General features: G+C 60.4%; 2 protein-coding genes across 6 annotated transcripts in view; one reads left to right on the top strand and one right to left on the bottom strand.

Annotated features, from left to right (window-relative positions):
* PISD (phosphatidylserine decarboxylase) overlaps window positions 1-6,302 on the top strand; it is a 31,533-nt gene extending 25,231 nt beyond the window's left edge. For 3 of the 5 annotated variants that reach the window (XM_045826729.1, XM_045826727.1, XM_045826728.1), the window contains exons 2-8: window positions 11-208; window positions 1,742-1,907; window positions 3,139-3,375; window positions 3,592-3,730; window positions 3,986-4,132; window positions 4,380-4,540; window positions 5,002-6,302. In XM_045826729.1, coding sequence (XP_045682685.1) covers window positions 159-208; window positions 1,742-1,907; window positions 3,139-3,375; window positions 3,592-3,730; window positions 3,986-4,132; window positions 4,380-4,540; window positions 5,002-5,226 — 1,125 coding nt within the window. In that variant the 5' untranslated portion in view covers window positions 11-158 and the 3' untranslated portion in view covers window positions 5,227-6,302. The remainder of the gene's footprint in view (window positions 1-10; window positions 209-1,741; window positions 1,908-3,138; window positions 3,376-3,591; window positions 3,731-3,985; window positions 4,133-4,379; window positions 4,541-5,001) is intronic. The other 2 variants (XM_045826730.1, XM_045826726.1) reach the window with 2 other exon arrangements.
* Window positions 6,252-19,742, bottom strand: part of SFI1 (SFI1 centrin binding protein) — a 50,748-nt gene continuing 37,257 nt past the window's right edge. The window contains 17 exon segments of the mRNA XM_045826731.1: window positions 6,252-6,464; window positions 6,542-6,653; window positions 7,193-7,530; window positions 8,610-8,841; window positions 8,976-9,080; window positions 9,737-9,999; window positions 10,074-10,250; window positions 10,399-10,473; window positions 11,191-11,265; window positions 11,708-11,868; window positions 13,209-13,305; window positions 14,403-14,505; window positions 15,634-15,710; window positions 16,173-16,268; window positions 16,765-16,840; window positions 17,588-17,766; window positions 18,070-18,151. Of these exon segments, the coding sequence (XP_045682687.1) occupies window positions 6,360-6,464; window positions 6,542-6,653; window positions 7,193-7,530; window positions 8,610-8,841; window positions 8,976-9,080; window positions 9,737-9,999; window positions 10,074-10,250; window positions 10,399-10,473; window positions 11,191-11,265; window positions 11,708-11,868; window positions 13,209-13,305; window positions 14,403-14,505; window positions 15,634-15,710; window positions 16,173-16,268; window positions 16,765-16,840; window positions 17,588-17,766; window positions 18,070-18,151 (2,353 nt within the window). The 3' untranslated portion in view covers window positions 6,252-6,359.

The raw sequence follows: 19,742 nt of genomic DNA on the forward strand, positions 1-19,742 counted from the left end.
TTTGCAATAGCCCCAGCTCTGCCCGTGGTCTCTGAGCGGAGGAAGCGGTCCACCAGCCACCCAGAAGCAGTGACAGCGCATGAGCTCCTTGGGGGGAAGGGAGGAAGGAGGAGGAACAAAGGCGATCCTGCTGGCGCCGCCCTCCCTGCCCGCCCACCATGTGTCAGTCAGAGGCAAGGCGAGGACCTGAGCTCAGCGCGGCGAAATGGTGAGATGCTGCTGGCGGCCTCCTAACCCTGCTGTGCCCCGCCACGACCTCCGCAAGGTCAGAGTTCATGTCCAGCGGCCCCGCAATGGAGGTGGCGGCAGGGGCCCGGGGGATCAGCCCCCGAGGTTGGAGGGGCCCGGCCCTGGGGGCCTGAGTCGGAGAGCCCGCTTCAGGTACCCGGGGAGGCGGAGTGGGCTGGTGGCCCAGTGTTTGCATTGCACCCAAACTGCTGCTCCCCACCCGCTCGGGGGCAGCGCTTCCGGGATTGGTCCCTGTGCTTCTGCAGTGAGCAGGGCGGGTGGGGGCAGTGAGAGGGGGAGCAGCGATTTGTCTGGCTTTGCTTGGCCCCCAACACCCACCAGACCTTCTAAAAACAGCAGGGCGGGGTGGGAGAGAGAATGCATGCAGGCAGTCTGGGGAGCAGTGGAGATGGGGCACCTTCATTGCCAATCACCGAACAGGGCCTAGCCATCGGCTCAGTTCTCCGTTTTTTTCCTGCTTTCAGTATTAGCTGAGATGCCCCTTTGTTCCTTGGTTTGTTCAGCAAGTGGGGGTAGAGGACCCAGCTTCTCTGAGAATACAGGCCCAGATGGGAGCCTTAGATTATCCAGTTGAATGCCTTCTTTTTGCAGATGAGGAAACTGAGGCCTGGGGACATTCCCAGAGTGGGTGGCAGTGTAGTCTCTTGATGGCTACACCAGGGCCTGAGGATCCTTTCCTGGGGCTTTAAGTGTGTGACAAGGGGTCTTGGGCCTCACCGATGTGCCACAGGAGGTTCTGGTGGAAAGGCTGAGCCTGTGCTAAATGCACTGGGTTTAGGCGGGTGGGGCTTGTGAAAAGGCCCCCACCTTTGCCAAAAGGAGGGGCCTGGGTTAGGTGTGTGGCCCCAGCAGACCGGAGAGGTGGCCTGAGGTGTGGGGGCAGGTTCCTCCCACCAGTGTCTGGATCTGAGAACCTGACCTGAGGTAGAACGACCTACGACCTACCGTGCAGATGGATGGAGCAGTAGCAGTTAGGAGGGTGTGAGTTTTCCTTTGAGGTCTTGTCAGGCCCGTTCCCTTAATTTATCAGAGGAGAGAAGAGGAGGCCTGGAGCCATCCTGCAGTGGGTAGTAGCATAGCTCTCTCACTGTCACATGCAGCTACGCTGAAGGGCTCTGGGAGATCAGGCTGGTCCCTGGGGCCCCAGGAGAGTGGGGGCTGCGAGGCTAGCTCTGCGCCGTCTCCCCATGCTGGGTCTTCCCATGCTGGGCCCGGGTGGTGCGTAGCCCTGGAGGGCCTCACCGGGGCTGCTCCCTCCGAGAGGTTAGGAGCCGGACCCCATGCTCTGCGTCTCGGTGCAGGCAGGTGTGAACGACTGGGAAGCAGGTTTGCTGACCAGAGGCATCCAGGCCCCTGACTCAGAATGGGGGTGGGATGAGGGGCGCGGCCAGTGCTGCTGGACTTCACTGAGAAGCGAGCTTGCTAAGGGTGGGGTGGGGGTTGCCAGACCCTGGCTGCTGACCCCAGTCATGCGTGGACGTGTGCCCTGCAGGTTGCACTTCCCCCAGCTGGCCTTGAGACGGAGGCTGGGACAGTTAAGCTGCATGTCCAGACCTGCCCTGAAACTGCGCTCCTGGCCCCTGACGGTCCTCTACTACCTCCTGCCCTTTGGTGCCCTCAGACCGCTCAGCCGGGTGGGATGGAGGCCTGTGAGCAGGGTAAGTGTGTGCGGGCTGTGGGAGCCGAGCCCTCCAGGAGGGTGGTGGCAAAGGCGAGTTGACTGAGGTCTTGCTCACTGTCCTCTGCCTGCTTTCTGCCCGCCTTGTACCATTTGGGGGCTCTGCTTCTAGAAGGAACCCATACTGGGCATTCAGAAAACGGTGTCTGTCTCATTGCCTGTGTTCAAGGAGAAGTGAGCTTAGAGGTGATTTTGAGGAAAATCCAAATTAGTTCCTAGGTGTCAGAGGGTGGGTGGTCTGGGAAGACTGGAGTCTATTTAGGCCCCTTAGGGTGGGGATGCCTTTGAGGACCTGGGAGCCCTGGGCCGTTTGTTTCCTGGAGGGCAGACTGACCCCAAGAAAGAGATCCTGCTCCTGGGGTCTTGGACAGCCCCAGCGGGGTGCTGCGAAGGCTTGAAAGCTAGGGAGCTTGGGCCAGGAGACCTGAGGCCGCACAGCAGCTGTGGCCAGGGGACAGGCATCAGCAGGGAGGAGTTCTGGGAGCCGCTAATTCAGTACCTCCGAGAGGTGTTTAAAGTTGGAATGAAATCTTTTACACCTTGGGGACTTGGTGTCTTCGTTGTGTTCAGACAAGCAGCAGCGACCAGTTAGAGGCTGGTTCCCTTGTTCCTCCTGGGAGGAGCCTCAGGTGCAAGCAGCTCTGTGTTCTGGTGCATCACCGCAGAGCGCCTCTGAGCGTCGGGCGGGGCTCTGCAGGGCGTGTCCGGGCCCTGGCCCTGTGACAGTGGTACCGCGCATCTTCCTGGTGTTGGAGTCCCCGACCTTGGTGGGGGGCACATTCTGTTTCCCGTTGGGACAGAGATGAGCACTTCGGGCTCTCTGCCCGGGCCTCCTGCTCCTTTCTGGGTTCCGGGACACAGGCGCTGCTTCCTGCTGCAGCCCGGTGGCGATGGTATCAGATTCATCCGTGCCCCCACCCCGCTTCAGGAAACAGGACTGTGTTGGCCAGTGTCTCCCCAGGCACTAGGGTGGCCGCAGTTCTGCGTGCATAAAATGACTCAAACACCTGGCTTGCAAGTCTCTATGTTAGTTTCAGCCAGCACTTAGTTTGTGAGACCAGTCGGCAGGTTCAGTCTGGTTCCTAGTGAGAAACAGCCACACGGGAACACCAGCATGGGGCACCCAAGACTTCCAGAGGCGGCCCCATCAGTGGCGGGGAGTTGACTGGGGCACAGCAGGCTCAAAGTGTGGCTGACTCATCCGCCTGCAGGTGGCCTTGTACAAGTCGGTGCCCACGCGCTTGCTGTCGAGGGCCTGGGGCCGTCTTAACCAGGTGGAGCTGCCGCACTGGCTGCGCAGGCCTGTCTACAGCCTGTACATCTGGACCTTCGGGGTGAACATGAAGGAGGCCGCCGTGGAGGACCTGCACCACTACCGCAACCTCAGCGAGTTCTTCCGGCGCAAGCTGAAGCCGCAGGCCCGGCCTGTGTGTGGCCTGCACAGTGTGGTGAGGCTGGACCCGGCTTCCACGGCTCCCTCTAGAAGTGGGATTCGTGCCCGTGCCTTCGGGAACCAGCCCCTACAGACCCCATGGGTGGCCCGGTGGGCGTTCCTCCCAGGCCTGGGCCCCGGTGGGGAGGAAGAGGTCCACGTCTGCACTCCCTCCTCCGCTGTGTCCCTTCCCCTCCCATCCCTGGCAGTGAGACTCTCCCGACCCTTCCAGATCAGCCCGTCGGATGGGAAGATCCTCAGCTTTGGGCAGGTGAAGAACTCTGAGGTGGAGCAGGTGAAGGGCGTCACCTACTCGCTGGAGTCGTTCCTGGGCCCTCGTGCCTCCCCAGAAGACCCGCCCTTCCCACCAGGTGGGTCCTTGCCTGGCCACAGCCTGTTGGCCCTGCTGCAGTGTGGCTGGGCTGGAGGTCAGAGGGGGAAGGTTGGGAGCAGGTCAGGGACGGACGGAGGGACTCTGGGAAGGCTGTAGGAACTGAGAGCGGGCCCCTGGGCCCGGAGTCCTTCTGCCCAGAGGTTTGGGGCCTCCCTGGAGCCTGTGTCCACACTGCGTGCAGGCTTCCTGCTGGGAGGCATTGGGTGCTTGTCTCATAGCCTGCCCCCCACAGCCGCCTCCTGCAGCTCCTTCAGGAACCAGCTGGTCACCAGAGAAGGGAACGAGCTCTACCACTGCGTCATCTACCTGGCCCCTGGGGACTACCACTGCTTTCACTCTCCCACTGACTGGACCGTGTCCCACCGGCGCCACTTCCCAGGTAGGCCAGGGCTGGCACGTGACTGAGAGTTGCCTCTGAGACCCAGACGGATGCCCTCAGCTTCTAGGTTTCAGGGGGACCCAGGCTGCAGATTTTGGGTGCTGAGGCCGGAGTTGACTGCTTTAGTCCGGCTGGGCGTGGGCAGAGGGGGTTGGCTGGAGAACAGCCCCTGTGGTTTGGAACAGCTGGGCCCTGCGAGGCTGGCCCTCCTGCCGGGCGGGGAGTAGCAGTGTCCCTGCTCCCGCAGGCTCCCTCATGTCTGTGAACCCCGGCATGGCCCGCTGGATCAAAGAGCTCTTCTGCCACAACGAGCGGGTGGTCCTGACTGGGGACTGGAAACACGGTTTCTTCTCGCTGACAGCTGTGGGCGCCACCAACGTGGGCTCCATCCGCATCTACTTCGACCGGGTAAGCAGAGCCCAGGCCCTGCTGAAGCCCGAAGGCTAGGCCACGTGGGATCCCTCTGCCCTGTCTGCCCCCGACTTGCCCCTCTCTGGAGGCGGCCAGCGAGGGAGGGGAATGGTGGCCTTGGGTGGATCATGCTGACTGGAGGCCCAGCGTGTGAGGAGACAGCCAGTGCCCGCCCTGCCCAAGGTGCTGCCCCTCTCCATGTTGGTTTGTGACTGCCCGTTGCCCCCGGGTGTGGTTTTGCAGCACCATTTGTGGAGGAGCGAGCTGGGTCTGACGCCTGCCTGTCCCTCAGTGGCCCGGCTCATAGCGGGTGTAGGGCACTGTCTGGTTAGAGGCCGGCCGCTGGGCTGAGTTGCTCTCCCTGCCTCCCCTCCAAGCTGGGTTGGGGACGGGCTGCAGAGGTGCGTTCAAGGTCCAGATCACAGGTGTCTACATGCTCTGCCCCCGGCCTCCCCCAGGACCTGCACACAAACAGCCCCCGGTACAGCAAGGGCTCCTACAACGACTTCAGCTTCGTGACACACGCCAACAAGGAGGGCATCCCCATGCGCAAGGGCGAGCACCTGGGCGAGTTCAACCTGGGCTCCACCATCGTGCTCATCTTTGAGGCCCCCAAGGACTTCAACTTCAAGCTGAAAGCAGGACAGAAAATCCGATTTGGGGAGGCCCTGGGCTCCCTCTAGAGCCTCTTTCCTGGCTACAGCTGCTGAGGGACCTTCCCTGAACAGAGAAGTGGAAGTTGTCTTGAGCGGACCCTCCTCAGCTGTCTGTGGAGGGGACTAGGCACCATGGAGTCTGACCAGGCAGGACCTGGGTGACTTCTGTTCCTGCTGTCCCCAAGGTGCGGATGAGGTCAGCGCTCCCGTCATGCCCTATACCTGCGTCATCCCCTCTTCCCACCCTAATGAGAAAGTGAGTGCCGGGATGACCAGAGATTCCCTTTTGGGGAGAAAGGGTTTAACCCCTATTGCGTAGACCAGAGACCTGTGTCTCCTGGCTAAGCATTCAGTTGGTCCTGGTTCCTGTCTAAGATGGTAAGTGGTACTGTACCTTTTTGCTGTTCCCCCTGTCACTGCTTTTGGCCTCGCCTGCACAGGTGAGGTGCCTCCTGGCACCGACTGTGGGCCCGCCTGTCCCCAGAGCAGGACAACACGGCCTTTAATGCAACTGCTTTCTCTTTCTCAATTCACCCCTGCTCATTGGGAAAAGCTTTCTTCTTCACACTTATGGCTGAATGCATCACCCGACTCTGCCAGTATCTTCTGAGGATGGTGATTAATGGCCAGTGCTTTGCAGACCCCAATGAGTGAGTGACCTTATGGAGCATTAAGACCAATTACTGAGCCCATCTGACTGGTGCCCCACATGGATGGGGCAGGCAGGTAGTGGTCGCACGCTGGGGCCAGGGGAGAGCTTGTGTCCCCTCCCCAGATCTACATTAAATATGGGACAGTTGCTGCTATTGGTTCAGGGGCTTATGTTGGAGACAAAGGAGCCTTGGTGTATCGGGGTGGGGAGGCAGAGTCAGTGCCTAGAAAACCTGTCCCCGGGCAATAGGTATGCAGTCCTTGGGGAGCCACTGATGGTGGGGACAGGGCCAGGTTTCATGTCTCCTGGGGACTCTGAATTTCTCCTGCAGGAGAAGCCATTTGAACTTTTTCAACTGTATCAGTAGCTCAGTATTTTTGTATGAGAAGTGGGAGACTTCTGAACAGTAATTCATTTAATTGCAACATTTTGAAATAAAAAATGAAACTCAGTTCAGCTTTGCATTCTGTTCCTGGAGGTGGGCTGAGTCCTCCCGGGGGCTGCGGCTCTAGCACAGAGCCCGCCACAGCACCTGCACTCGGGCGATGCAGGCGTCAATGGGCTGTCGCTGAGCCTGGAGCTCTGCGGCCAGCTGTAGGATCTGCAGTTCCACCTGGAGGCCAGGCAGGGACAGGCTAAGCTGAGAGGAAGCACATCCAGAGCCCATCCCAGGACTGCGTGGGACCTCACCTCCTCCAGTTCTTCCTGCACCTGCTGCTCTGCTTCCTGGTCGTCAGGCCTGGGCTCCTCCCGGCTCAGCTCCAGCCACCGGCGCAGGCTGCTCGCTTGCCGCTGGTAGGACCTGAGGCAGGGAGACACCTGCTGTGTGCCCGGCTGGGCCCTTGGTGGAGGCCCAGGCTTGGAGTGAAGCACATGGGCTATTTACTAAGGCAGGTGGAGCGGGGGAGGGTTGTTCCTGTTCCTCTCCCAGCCTCCACTGTGTCCAGCAGACGGCACCTTGGATAGGCCCAGGGGGAAACCCCTCCCTGGACCTCCAAGGCTGCTGTGTATGGTGAGGGTCCCCAGCCTGGGCTTAGAGGCTGTGGGCTCAGAACCCAGACCACAGGCAAGCCAGGACAGCCCACTGCATGCAGTGGGGGCCAAGGCCTGTCTTTGCACCTTTTCATCACGTGACCCATTCAGGTTTAAAATTTTGCTCAGCTTTGTTGTCCCCCTATCCCACAGGTAAGGCCAAGCTGGCCTTCCTAAGGAGGACGGGAGGGGTAAAGATGCCCCTGTGTGTCAGGGGCTGGCAGTGCTCAGTGCAGGCGAATCAGCCCTAGGGCCCTGGCAGCCAGTTCCCAGCTGTGCCCTGTGGGCAGGGGTGTTTCTGGGTTGTACCTGAGGTTCTGCTTCATGCTCTGGTAGTCCTGCAATTGCCGCTGAATGTCCTCAAGTTCGGCCTCCAGGCTGGCGTGGCCCGTGGCAACAGGAGAACAAGCTTGGTCTTGCCCACTCTCCTGGCTGGGCCCAGGCTGAATGGAGGGAGTCCAGGTGCTGGGGGTGGCCCAGGTGCTTGCTGTGCTGACAGACCTCAGGCACACACCTGCAGTTTCGGAGCCCAGCCCAGGCCGGGTGCCTGTGAGGTCCCCAGGAAGGAGCAGACGGGGGTCGGGGACACTGGCTGGCCCTACAGGAGCCAGGGGCACACGGCCAGAGGGGGTCAGCCACGCTGAAGCCTGTAAAGGAAGGAAGGACACGAAGCAGGGACGTGGGAGGAAGGCCAAGGCTGCAGGGGGAGGGTAGGGGAGGCCCCAGGAGCTGGGCCTTCCCACAGCCAGCTCACCTGGAGTCCCGGCCCGTCCGCCTTCCTTCAGGACCGGACCTCGAGCAACCCATCCCTTTGCAGTCTGGTCCCACCCCTTCCCAGGGCCTGGCGCAGCACTGTCCCAGTCCTTTCCGAACCTTCCTGACCTTTCACCCCTGCCCCACTCTGAGCTGTGACCTTTCAGTGAGAAAGGGTTCAGAGACGATTGTTCTTGTCCAATCACCTACCTCCATTCCTCCTGTTCCCTCCTGGTAAGAACATTGCCCACCCCTCACCACCCCTCACCACCCCTGCAGCTCTCTTCAGGCACCAGCCCCACTGCTATCTCCTCAGCTACTGAGCACCCGGGAGTTCTCACTCCTCCCTGCCCGGACTCCTTGGTTTTGATTCTCAATGTTTATCTCCAGACCTGGCTCACAGTCCTGTTGCTTTATCTCAAAATTGCAAGGTTCAAAACACTTATGCTTCACCCAAATGGGCCCCCAGTGTTCCCTCTTTCAGTGAGAGAACTCATTATTCCTTGAGTTACCCAAGCCAGAGCCCTAACTTCACGCGTATCGAACCCATCGGAACAGGCCCTGCCTGGTCTGCCTCCCACCGGTTTCGGCCCCGTCTGCCGCCGCCAGCGCCTTGTGCCGGGCCGCCAGGTCACAGCAGCCCAGCACCCTCCACAGCCTCCCACTCTCTGAAACCCACTTTCACCGGGGCCTGCACAGCCCCCGTGATCTGCAGTTTCTCTGCATGTCCTGTCTCTGCCGCTGGGACACATACAGCCTCCTGAGCAGGGGCCTCAGCGGGCTGTTCCCTACTGTGTCCCTAGATCAGTGGCACCCATACTTGGTGAATGAACGAGTGGCCCCACTACCTCTTCTTGGGATTAGATTCTTCCAGAAGCAGTAGGATAGCTGTAGCTACAGCACCGCGGGCATGAGAAACAGCACTGAAGACCAGACCAAAGAATGGGACCCCAGGTGGCCAGAGAGGACTTACTCTCGCAGGTGCATCCACCCCACGTGGCATGAAGGAGGACGGGGGCAGCAGCTCTGGGCCTGTATTCACCGTGGGGGACAGCTTCAGGCCAGGACCACTTGGCAGGGCTCCAGGCTGAGGCAGGGCGCTGCTTGGGACCAGTACTGTCTGGGCCTTTTCCGGCAAGGGCCTCGTCAGGGAAGGGGCCACTGGCTGGGCCATGCCTAGGCCTTGCTCCCTCGGCGCCTCAGGCCTGAGCAGAGGGAAGGCAGGAGCTGGTCAGGCCTAGGTACCCTCCTGAGGAGCTGGAAGGAAAGGGGGCATCCACCCTCAGGCCCCAAATCGAGGTACCATAGGCTTTTGGGGGCCCAGGACCATACAACCTACCCCTGCCCCTCAAGGGTGCTGTACGCCAGGGGCCTCTGGCTCTGCAAGGGGTCCAGCAAGAAGTTTGGGCGTCGTGGCTGCTTCCTTGCCAAGCGGACAGCATTGCTGGGAAGAAACATGGGCCTGTTCCTTCCAGGCTGCCCAGGGCTGCAGGGGGCCTGAGACCTCTGTGGGGTAGGGGGTCATCGGTCCAACCGCTCCAGTCCCACAGCGAGACTGAAGGCCAGAGAGGAAGGGCTCCTGCCTAAGGTCAGCGGGTGAGCCGGGGTGGGCCTGAGCCATAGGGAACTAGCAATTCCAGTGGGGCGAATCTGGTGCCTCACCCACGTCATCTCATTTGAGCTTTACAGCGACCTTGGCATTGCAGTTGCTTGTCCCATGTCACAGGGGAGCAGGCTGGTCAGGGTCAGGGTATGAAGCAGACAGCGTAAGACTAAGGTCCAGGCCAGTGCCCCTCCCCACGGGTGACCTTCCCCAGGCCCAGGCAGCACTGGGCACTCTGGAAGCCAACAGCTGCATCAGCAGTCTGCTGGGATGGGGCTGGGACCAGGGCATAAAAAGTGGGGTGTCCAAGAGGGAGCCCTGTTTCCTGGATGTTGGGGGACACTGGCAGGTCTGGGGGCGGGAGGGCGGGACTGCCCTAATGCTCTTCCTCGTGTTGTGTCCTCTCCCTGAGCTCGGGAGGGACAGTCTGTAGGGACAGGTCCTGCTAGAGAGGAGTCCCAGCAGCTCAGCCATGGCCCTGAGGGAGGGCTACTCACAGCTCCGGGAGGTGCGGCTCCCCGGCATCTAGGGCCAGGCCACCCGGAGCTCTCTGCAGCTCATGAGGAGCTCGTGGCCTCTTGGTCTCCAGGGCGGCATCCCCAGCACCAGCAGCGATGTGGTTGGGAAGGGGACCCTTGAATGTCACCCTTCTGCTGGACACAGTGGATGAGGGGGGCTGAGGCGCCCTGCCTGGGCCCAGCACCTTCTGTTTCCACAGCATGGCACAGCGGTGGACTGCCCGGTGGAGGCTGTGGGCCGCCTGCAACAGCCTCTGTCAGGTCCTGCCATGGCCCGCCCGCCCCCCACTAGAAGGGCGGGGGACCCTGGGCCTACCTGCACCTGCTGCTGCGCATGCAGCTGCTGCCGGAGCGTCTTCACGCCGGCTGTGAACCGCAGGAGGCAAGTGACGCCCTCCTGAAGGAGCTGCTGGTGGTAGGCCTGCATGGCCCGCTCCAGTCTCGCCTTCTTCCTCCTCCTCTCCAGCACAAAACCCCGCCACGCAGCCCACACCTCCGGGGGAGGGGGGAGGGGAAGGTGAGGCCTGGCCCTCCCTGCTTAGGCTCCCCCAGGGGCTGTGCCCGCAGCCCACCCTGCCCTCCACCGAGACACAGTCCTCTCCCGGGAGCAGCAGGGCAGTGGGACGAGGAGCCCCCAGTACCTTTGCCTGCAGTGAGAGGGCCCAGAACCAAAGGGCTCGTGCCGTGCTCTGCTGCTCCTGCCTCCTGTTCGCCAGCTGTGGGCCAGAAAGGAGAGGTTACCGAAAAGCCACCTTCAGGGAAGCCACCCCAACCACAAGGCCCTGTCAGTCTCAGACCCCTCTCTGCCAGGCCTGAGGGGTTGGATCAGGGACTGATCCTCCGGCAGGAACAGAGGCAAAGGGCTCCAGGGGAGGGAGCCGTGGGGCGGCACGCTGGGCTGGCCGGAGAAAGGCTGGGGACATGTCCACATTGCGATCCGGGGAGCGAGAGGGACCCGTGCACATGAAGGTTTGCTGAGCAGCACGCAGTCCCGCCTTGCATAGACTCAAAAGCAACTCCCATTAATTTTTGCATTTACCCTGAAGTGTTTTTTTATTTAAGGTTTTGTTCATTTATTTTAGAGAGGGGAAGGTAAGGAGACAGAGACAGAGAGAAACATTGACGTGTGAGAGAAACATCGATCAGTTGCCCCCTGCGTGCATCCCACCTGGGGACCAGGCCTGCAACGCAGGTGTGTGCCCTGACTGGGAATTTAACCAGAGACCCTTCGCTTTGCACGATGACGCCAAACCAACTGAGCCACACCAGCCAGGGCCTGATGTATTTTTGAATGTGACACATAGGGTCCTGAAGTGACTTGGCCTTATATAGTCACGGGTGGGAGGAAGCTGGCAATGCCCAGAAATGCCGAGGTTGGGGTGGGGGGGGGGTGGGACAAGCCCTGGGGGAAGGGACTTCTCAACAGCTCCCACCTGCTGTCTCCACTGGCAGAAGCAGGACCGGCTGAGTGTGTGGGCCAGGAGTTGGGCGCCCCGCCTCTGCAGGAGCTGGGGAGAGAGGGCACAGAGGGAGCAGCCTGAGTGTCAGCAGGTGCCCCACACCCAGACCGCAGGCTCCCCACCCAAGAGAACGGTCTTCATGTCGCCAGGTGTGCTGTGTGAAGCCAGGGGCCTCCTGCACCAGGCAGGGGCTTCTAGATGATTCCACAGGTCCTCCGCCCGAACAAGCCATGACGCAGACTGAACTGGGTTTCTCTGCTGAACCATCATCCATCCACCAGTGGGAGAGCCAGTCGGAGGCTAGAGTCCCCCAAGCCATCCCAGAAAGGCTCGGGCAGCCTTGCGCCCACAGGACCTCAGGCCACCCAGCATCCACACTGGCTGCTGTGAGTTCTGCAGGAAGAAGGACCCCTTCCTCCCTGGGAGGTGGTCTCCTGGCCTGGATGGCTACACCGCACAGGGGAGCTTGGGGAGCTGCTGCCTGCCTCACCTTCTTCCTGACACAGCCCAGGTGATGCAACTTCCAGCGGGCCAGGCCCTGCAGCAGCAGCTGCCGACGGTAATGCTGCACCGCTCTCTCCAGCTGGGCTCGCTGCTGGGCTGCCCTCCGGCCACAATCCCGCCAGCGCCGAAACCAGGTCCTGAGACGGCCTAAGGCAGTTAGTTCCGAGTCAGTTTGCTCTTTCGAAGGATCTACACGAACTACGTCAGGGGCAGGGTTTTAGAGAGCAGAGTGGAGAAGGCTGTGTGGGGAAGTTGGGGTGTAGTGGGGTGCGCCCACTGCCCAGTGAGACCACCATGCACGGATTTTCCTCTGCGGACAGCTCTGGCCACCGTTAGCAACTGTGAGCTCCCTGGGCATTGGAAGCAGGTCTGTGTTTGCTGTCATGACCTGCCCGAGAGCCCACCAGAGCCACAAGGACCGCCGTGTGCCAGGGCCCCCAGAGTGCCTGATGCTGCCGGACGACCCAGAAGTCTGACAGGGTGAGAGGCGGTGGCCCTGTCTCGCCGGGGAGGAAACCGAGGCTCAGCAGTCCAGCAGCCTGAGCCAGGCAGGGCCCACGCCCTGCATTTGGTGTCTGTCACTAGGTTCCCTCTGGAGGAAACACCCTCCTCTGTTTTCATTGTTTTGTTTTTTACTCTGGATTTCTTCCTTTTCTTAGGCTCTGAGAGAAGAGCACTGATGCCCAGATGGGGTGCCCTCCAGTGCCTGCTGGGGGAGTCGGGGGGCAGCGTTCGCAGCCTGGAGGCCAAGCATTAGCACTGAATGCTGACACCTCTGGGCCCTGCTCCAAGCACATGTACATTAGTCTCACTGGGTCCTCGTAACAACCCCCGAGAGACAGGCAGCATATCCCCACTTTACAGATGGAGAAACTGAGGCCCAGAGCCGAGGACTCGCCCCAGGCGGCACAGCCAGCGCTTGACTCCGGCCTGCACTCTGTAAACACTGTTTTAACAATGACGCCTCGCTCCTAGTCGGTCCTCCTCCAGCCCCAGGCCCGTGCTCGCACTGCCAAGGTGTGCCCACAACAGCGAGGCCTTCACTGAGCCAAGAAACGGCCCCACGGGTGTCGAATGCACATCTACAATGCACTGAGAACAGTCTCAAGTCTCCCACGTCCCTCGTCCCATCCTTAGCGGACGTGGCAGTCCCAGGGCCTGCCGTGCGCCCCAGTGACGTGTCTATAAGCCAGGGAACAGCGAGGACCGCTGCGGGCCCTGGAAGCTGGAAGAGCCATGGGAGGATTCTTCCTAAGCCTTCCAAGGGAGCACGGCCCTGGCAGCACCTTGCTCTTGGAACTGGCCCCCAGAGCCCCAAGAGAACAGTTTTCTGATGTTCTAAATGTCCCAGTCTGTGGTGCTGTGTCACCTCAGCCACAGGACAGTAGTGCACAGGAAGGGGTCAAAGACTCACGGGAGGCAAACAGCACAGCCTGACAGTCCTGGGCCCTTCCCAATCCCCTCCTCACCGCCGGGGCCCCACTTACCCCCATCCAGCACCTTCCGCGCCTCCCGGAGGGCGCAGTGCTCCTGCTGTCGGTAGTATATCTGCACTGACGCGGCCTCCCGCCACTGGGCCAGGACCTAAGGGGCAGTGAAGAACAGAGAGGTGACCACAGCATGTCCTGGCGTCCTGGGGACACCCAGCTCTGCCGGCAGCCCCTCAGGGAAGGAGGCCGAGTGGCGGACACGTGACGCTGAGACACATCCCTGGGAGGACACACTAGAAGGAGTTAGACGTCATTCTGCTGTACTCCGTTACACGGAAACTGCACGTTACACGCACTCCTTCGTATGACAGATGAAATCACACTAACAGAACACTTTAAAAAGGAGTCAGGCAGCCAAGGGATGCCTGGTTGGTGCCTGCTCCCCAAACCGTCACGAACTCCACTCGCCCCAGAAAGGCCTCCTCCCTTCTGAGCCCTGGAGCCAAGCAGAGTCCTGACCCCACTCCCGGAGCACGGGGACCACACGCTGGCCACTGGCCGCGGCGCTTTCCTGCGGATAGGCTGGGCCTCGGCCGTGCGCACTCGCTCTTCCTCTCCAGACACTTCTGAGCTGTTGGGAGTGGCCCGGCCTGCCAGCCGGGCTCCAACCTGCGGCTGTCTGCCACAGCGCCCCGAGTCCCGGGACCACCTCTGCCGTTTCATTTGTTTTGAGTCCCTTCTGTCTTCTTCCCTCAGCCACATCCTACCACCCACTCCCCTCTCCCAGTGCATGGGGACCAGACCCCACCAGGTGGTATTTTGGGGCCACTTCCCACCAACGGTGACCAAATGGGGTGCTCCACACTTTCCAGAAAGTCCCGAGGCCAGACACCCTGCGAGGCTGATGAGCAGGGGCGGGCATCCCCTTCTGGCCGCTGTGCAGACGCGGCGATGAAACAGTCTGTCCCAGGGGAAAGTCCACGTGCGCAAAATGCTGGCTCTGACACAAACTACTCACTACGTGCTGTGTTCTGCTTTAATAAATACTGGTTCATAATTAAGTAAAATAAATAAAACCCAACGGCTCACCTGGCTCTGGAGGAGGACAGTCATCCCGTTCTCTAGGTTCCTTGTTCCGTTCAAATCCCTGGCACCGCCGCCCTCACCGCCCAGCCGCCCCGCCCGGCCCCACCCCGCAGGAGCACAGTCCCAAACCCTCCTGGGGGACCGGCTGGCCTCCCCGGGCCTCACCTTGAAACACAGGGCCCTTCTGTAGTGAGCTCTCGCTCGAGAGGTTTTCTTAGCTTCATCCACGCGGGCTACGGTGTTCTCTCTCCAGCGATGGAACACATCCCTGCAGGTGCACAGGCCGGGACGGGGGTGGTGACACTAGTGTGGAGAGAGCGCGTGAGGCTTCTGTGACCCACTGCTGGTCCTTCAGCCCTCCCCGGAGTCGAGGACACGCTGTGCCGCAGGGCGTCCCTTTCACCGATGTTTACGCTGACGCAGACGTGCAGCTCTCGGTTGCTGAGCACCTGCCGTGCCAGGCACGGGGACATCGTGGTGACCAGGCCCAAACACCACACCCTCACGCAGCTAGGTGCTACGGGGAATGCCAAGTCACAGCCAGGCACTGGCAGGCCGGTGACTCATGCAGTGATGAGGGAGCTACACAGACCGGGCGGCTGGAGGGAGGGCACCGGGACCTCGGCACCAGGCCCGCGGCTGAGTCAGTCCAGGGGCTCCCTCCTTCCGCGCCCCTGCGAGGAGCTGAGTGGGCACTTCGTGGGACCCCGAAGGAGGGACGGCCGTGTTTCAAGTCCACAAGGCCCACCGCCCACAGGCAGCCTGGAGAAGGAAGGCAGGAGTGGAAGGAGGGAGGCCTGCCGGAGGAGCGAGTCCAGAGCTTGGCTCGGCAGGAGCTGGGGGACCGGCTCACGCGGGAGCTGGAGCCGGGGCAGGTGACCTCCATGCGTGTCACAGACGCAGAAGGCCCTGAAGATGGGAAGATGACTCTGGAGAGTCAGTGAAAGGCCTGGAGAGCCAAGAGGGGAGGCAACCGACTGGGAACTGAGGCGAAGGGAGCCACTGCAGCTTCCAGAGCAGGACAGGAGGAGCTAAAATGGTGCCTTGAGAAGTGAATCTGTCCGGTCTGAAAAGGGTGGCGGGGGGAGCGCTCAGAGGAGCAGGACTCGCGGGAGGTCGGAGCGCTCAGAGGAGCAGGACTCGCGGGAGGTCTCACAGACACCCAGGTGAGAGCTGCTTCCCTGAGGACCCACTGTGCACACAGCAGGGGCTCGAGACGTAAGAGGTGAACCAGCGAACGGGGCGCCTGCTGTGGAAAAGCCAAAGCTACGCTGTGAGCGGCACAGAGCAGCCAGGCCCGCCCTGCGCTGGCCCTGGACAAAGCCCCCATCCTGCCTGGGTCTGGAGTCTGCTCCCCGGTCCTCGGGCTGAGCCTGGGAGACGCTGGGAGACTCACCGCAGCAGCTGCCTCTTGTGCTGGCTCTCCCTGGCCGCCACCTCCTGTAGGACGCTCTGCACCCGGCTCTGGTAAGTCTGTAGGAGACCAGGACTGGAGGCCACCCCTGGGTGCTATCCCCAGGCAGGCCTCAGAGGTTCTCGGCGCGGACTTTGATGCTAACAGCACTCACCAGAGGGAAGGGAGAGGCCAAAGGCCCCAGGCCAGGAGACCACCCACACAACAGGGAGGGGACTGTCTCACCAAGTCCTCACCTCCTAAGTCAGACCCCTGGACTGCTGGACCAGGGGCCGCTTTGAGAGTAAGGCTGGGGTCCCCAGACAGCATTTGTTTTTACTTTTCTTGTTTGTATTTTCCGAGCAAGTGTGGAAGAACTCAGCCCTGTGGCTGAGACCCACTGTCCAGGGCGCTTGTTCTGTTTGAGGGTGGTGGGATTACTCTTTTGTGAGCGGGGCAGGAAGGACAAAGAAGGGAAACAGAGTCTTCAGGATTCCCCTCCCCCAAAGGCAAGCCCAAGAGGGGAAGGCAGCAGCCCCTACCCCCCAAGTCTGCAGCGCCCTGAGTTGCAAGGTGTGCTGGTGATGCAGGTCTGCTCGCATCAGCTTCTGCCGCTCGGCGCCCCGCAGGGCCAGGCACTGCGGGCAGAGGAGAGAGCCGGCCTCGGAGGGCCGGGAAGGGCAGGCTCGGCTTGGCCTCCTTTTACACGCAGTTTGGCTGAGCCTGGGTGAGGATCAAAACCTGGGAGCCCGGCTCCCCACCTAGAAACAGGTGCCTTGAGGGGGTTTGTGGTGATTACATGGGGCCAGTGCCCTACTTATAACACTGCAGCAATGTCGGCACAAACGTCTTTGCTCAGAGCAGGGTGGGTGTCGGTGGCCAGACTGGGAATTTCAGATTCAGTGAGAGCTCAGCAGAGAACAGCCTCGCCCGTAAGAGAACACGGCATTTGAGCCAATCGTCTCATGGAACCAGGCTAACATTCTTCATCTGCTGCCTGGCCTCTTCCCTACGCTCCGAGGCAGGTGGTTTCAGAGGGACTGGGGAGCAGCCCGTATGGCTGCTGAGTCACGCCAACACACAGCTCCACCTGTCCGCAAGCCACATGTGAGTGGCACCTGTGCCAAGCCTCACCTCTGTCCACCTGTTCCAGGCCCAACGCAGGAGCCGTGCCGAGTGGAACTCTGCAGCCAGCACCACGCCCGTCTTCCTGTGCGGGGAGAGTCAGAGCTCAGCGCTGCAGCCCAGCGCTGGCTGGGGCCCTCCCCGCGGGGGGGCTGGGAGGGGGGACCTCACCATCCCGCACTCCTGCCTGGCGGTTCTTAAATCTGCAAGAGAGTCAAGATTGCTCCAAACAGCTGCCAAAGGACTGGGGCTGTCCACCCGGGACAGTGCATGTGTAATCATTTTCCCAGACTGCCTCACGGGGCTTCAAGTACCACCGAAGCCTGTTCACGTGCAGGGGACCGTGCAGGTTAAAGGCGGCCAGAGCCTGAGAGGTGGGGGGGCCTCACAGCACCAAGTGGATGCAGAAAGCCACCAAAGCAGGACAGTGTCTGCAGTGCCCCACCAACCAAACGGTGTGGTGAAAACTGCCCCACCGTGCCCGCTGGCCACAGCTGCTGCCCCTGGGGAGGGGCCCAGTTATGCCCCAACAAGCCCCTTAGTCTACTCCTTGGCCACGGTCACTCCGCATGGGCTCCGAGCAGCGATGGGGGTGCAGCCTGTGGACGGGACTCCAGGTCCACAGGCATGTTTGTCCCCGTCACGCTCCGGGATCCTCTCGCCACAGCCCTGGTTTCACTTAGGCTGCTTTAGACTGAAATTTCCAGAACTTAAACCCAGAGCCCAGGCTAACACGACCTTCTGGCCGGGCACTCAGATCTGATGGTGCTGCCCCTGTGACCAAAGCCGGGCCGAGACGGGAAAAGGTTCTGAGGCGGAAGAGCCCACTCACTCTGATCTGAGCCCTCGGGCTCGCTCCCTCCACGTGGCGAAGGCCTTCCGGAGCCTCCCCCCGCGGTGGTGGGCCCAGGCCACCGCTTGCCGCTGCCGCTCCTGGCTATATGCTGCCGCCTGCTGCCGCCACGTGTACCAGGACCTCCGCAGAAGCTGCCGCTCGGCGTGAAGGATGGCCTGTCGCAGGGCAGAGGGCAATGAATGGGTCGAGTAGGAGGGGACACGGAAGCCAGAAGAATCCAGAGGCTACAAATAACGACCGATGGAAAAGAAGGGACGCCCGGGAGCCAGCTGCCCTGGCCCAGAAGCCACAGTGCAAAGAGAACAGACGCCCCAGACCCGGGCCCCTCTTGTGCCGCACGGGCAGACTGTCCTCCAGCGAGGGTCTGGGCTCCGGGCGGTGTCCTCGGGGGGAGTGAATGCAAAGGCCTGAAACGGGCCCTGCGCATCCCAGGTGCCTCCTCGGGGAAAGCCACTTACTATTCTCTCTGCCAGGCGGTTTTCCTGATGCCGAAACATCTTCTGCCACCAAATAGCAAATACTTGCTTCTCTAGTGTCTCCCTGTTAAAAGTAATAGTAATAATTATAGCAGTAATAGTAAAGCACTTAAAATTAAACAACTAAAAAAGAATGGAAAGTTCCATTGGATTTTTCCTTTGACACTGTGCTATAAAGAGGCAAATAAGCTTAGAGAGGGAGAAAGAAAGGGAGAAGAAAAGGAAAGCAGAAAACAGTGGGCAAAAAACCCACAAACAATGCGATGCTTTCCAAGTACTTCTGGCGTCAGCCAGGCACACAGTCTGAAAAAGACCCCAACATTGAGACCCTTGTTCTTCTGCAATGCCACGCTGAATTGCCAACAGTGACCAACGATTCCAGTGAAAGCTGTCCCGGTGCATGCTGACCAGCCAGGACACAAATCCTTGGGGCCAGTGGCTTGAAAGGGATGCCTGGCCCCAGGGCTGACCGAGAAGGTCTGAGGCCACCCAGGAGGCGGCATTTACAACCCACGTCCCAGGGGAGGTAGACGGGGAGATAGGTTTAGCCACCACTGCTCTGTTGCCGCAGCCTCAGCCCACCTGCTCACCGTCACGAAGTCAAAGCCTGCAAAAGCGGTGCTGGACAACTGGTCAACAGCCACCAGGGGCTGTGCACTGGCAAAGCCATGTGCTCTCATTTAAAATAAAAAATACTGTTAGAAAATGAAAAGGCAAGCCACATACTGGAAGATGATATTTTCAATACGTATGTGTATCTGACACTGGACTTGTGTCTAGACTATATGAAGAACTATATATCAATAATAATAAAAAGACACATAACCCAATGCTCTAAAAGCCAGAGAAAAGACTTCAACGGGCACTTCACAAAAGATAAACTGACAGTCGATAAACACGTGATAAAAGACTGAAAGAGTCAAAACTAGAGCCACCGCACCGCTTCGTCGGATGGGCAGGACGGACGCAGGGAAAGCAGGGGCCAGGCGACGGCGTCTCCCCCGTCACCCGGCAGCTGTAATGCCACGGGGCGTTACAGCGCCCGGACAAGCTCTGCTGCTGTCATTTGTTCCCGAGGATGCTCACCACGGGACTCCCAGTGAGCGAGTCCCCGCTTCTCGTCCCTCCCAATCCTGCCTCAGAAACAGCAACCAACCCCACACTGGCCCCTGTTCCTCTTGGACACCCCCCCAGAGTCCTTCAGAGGGGACCCGAAGCTTGCAAGCTCCTCTCCCACGGGTCGAGCAGCACTCTGGAGGAACTCCGGAGTTCCCCCATCGGTCTGGCTTGGTCGAACAGCTGGCTTTTGTTCCTAGCTGATCGGCTTCAGTGATGCTCGCGTCGTTAGTCTTCGGGGAGAGGAGCGCCCACGCCCACCAGAACAGCTAAATGAGAAGGGCTGTCAAAACCAAATGCTGCAGAGGGAGTAGGGAGACTAGAATTTTCATATTTTCTGGTGGGAACATAAAATGAACGTGACCACCTATAACCACGTGCTAGGTATCTCTTCCCAACGAAATGAGAACAGTCCACGAACACAAATGTTCACAACAGCTTTAATTGTAATGGCCTCAACCCAGGAAACAACTCCTATTTTAAATGGATCAAAATATTGCCCCAGAATACTACTCAGCAACAAAAGACTGAACTGCTGA

Source organism: Phyllostomus hastatus, unplaced genomic scaffold (genome assembly GCF_019186645.2).
Source record: "Phyllostomus hastatus isolate PE091 unplaced genomic scaffold, TTU_PhHast_1.1 phas_scaffold_760, whole genome shotgun sequence".
Lineage (NCBI taxonomy): Eukaryota > Metazoa > Chordata > Mammalia > Chiroptera > Phyllostomidae > Phyllostomus > Phyllostomus hastatus.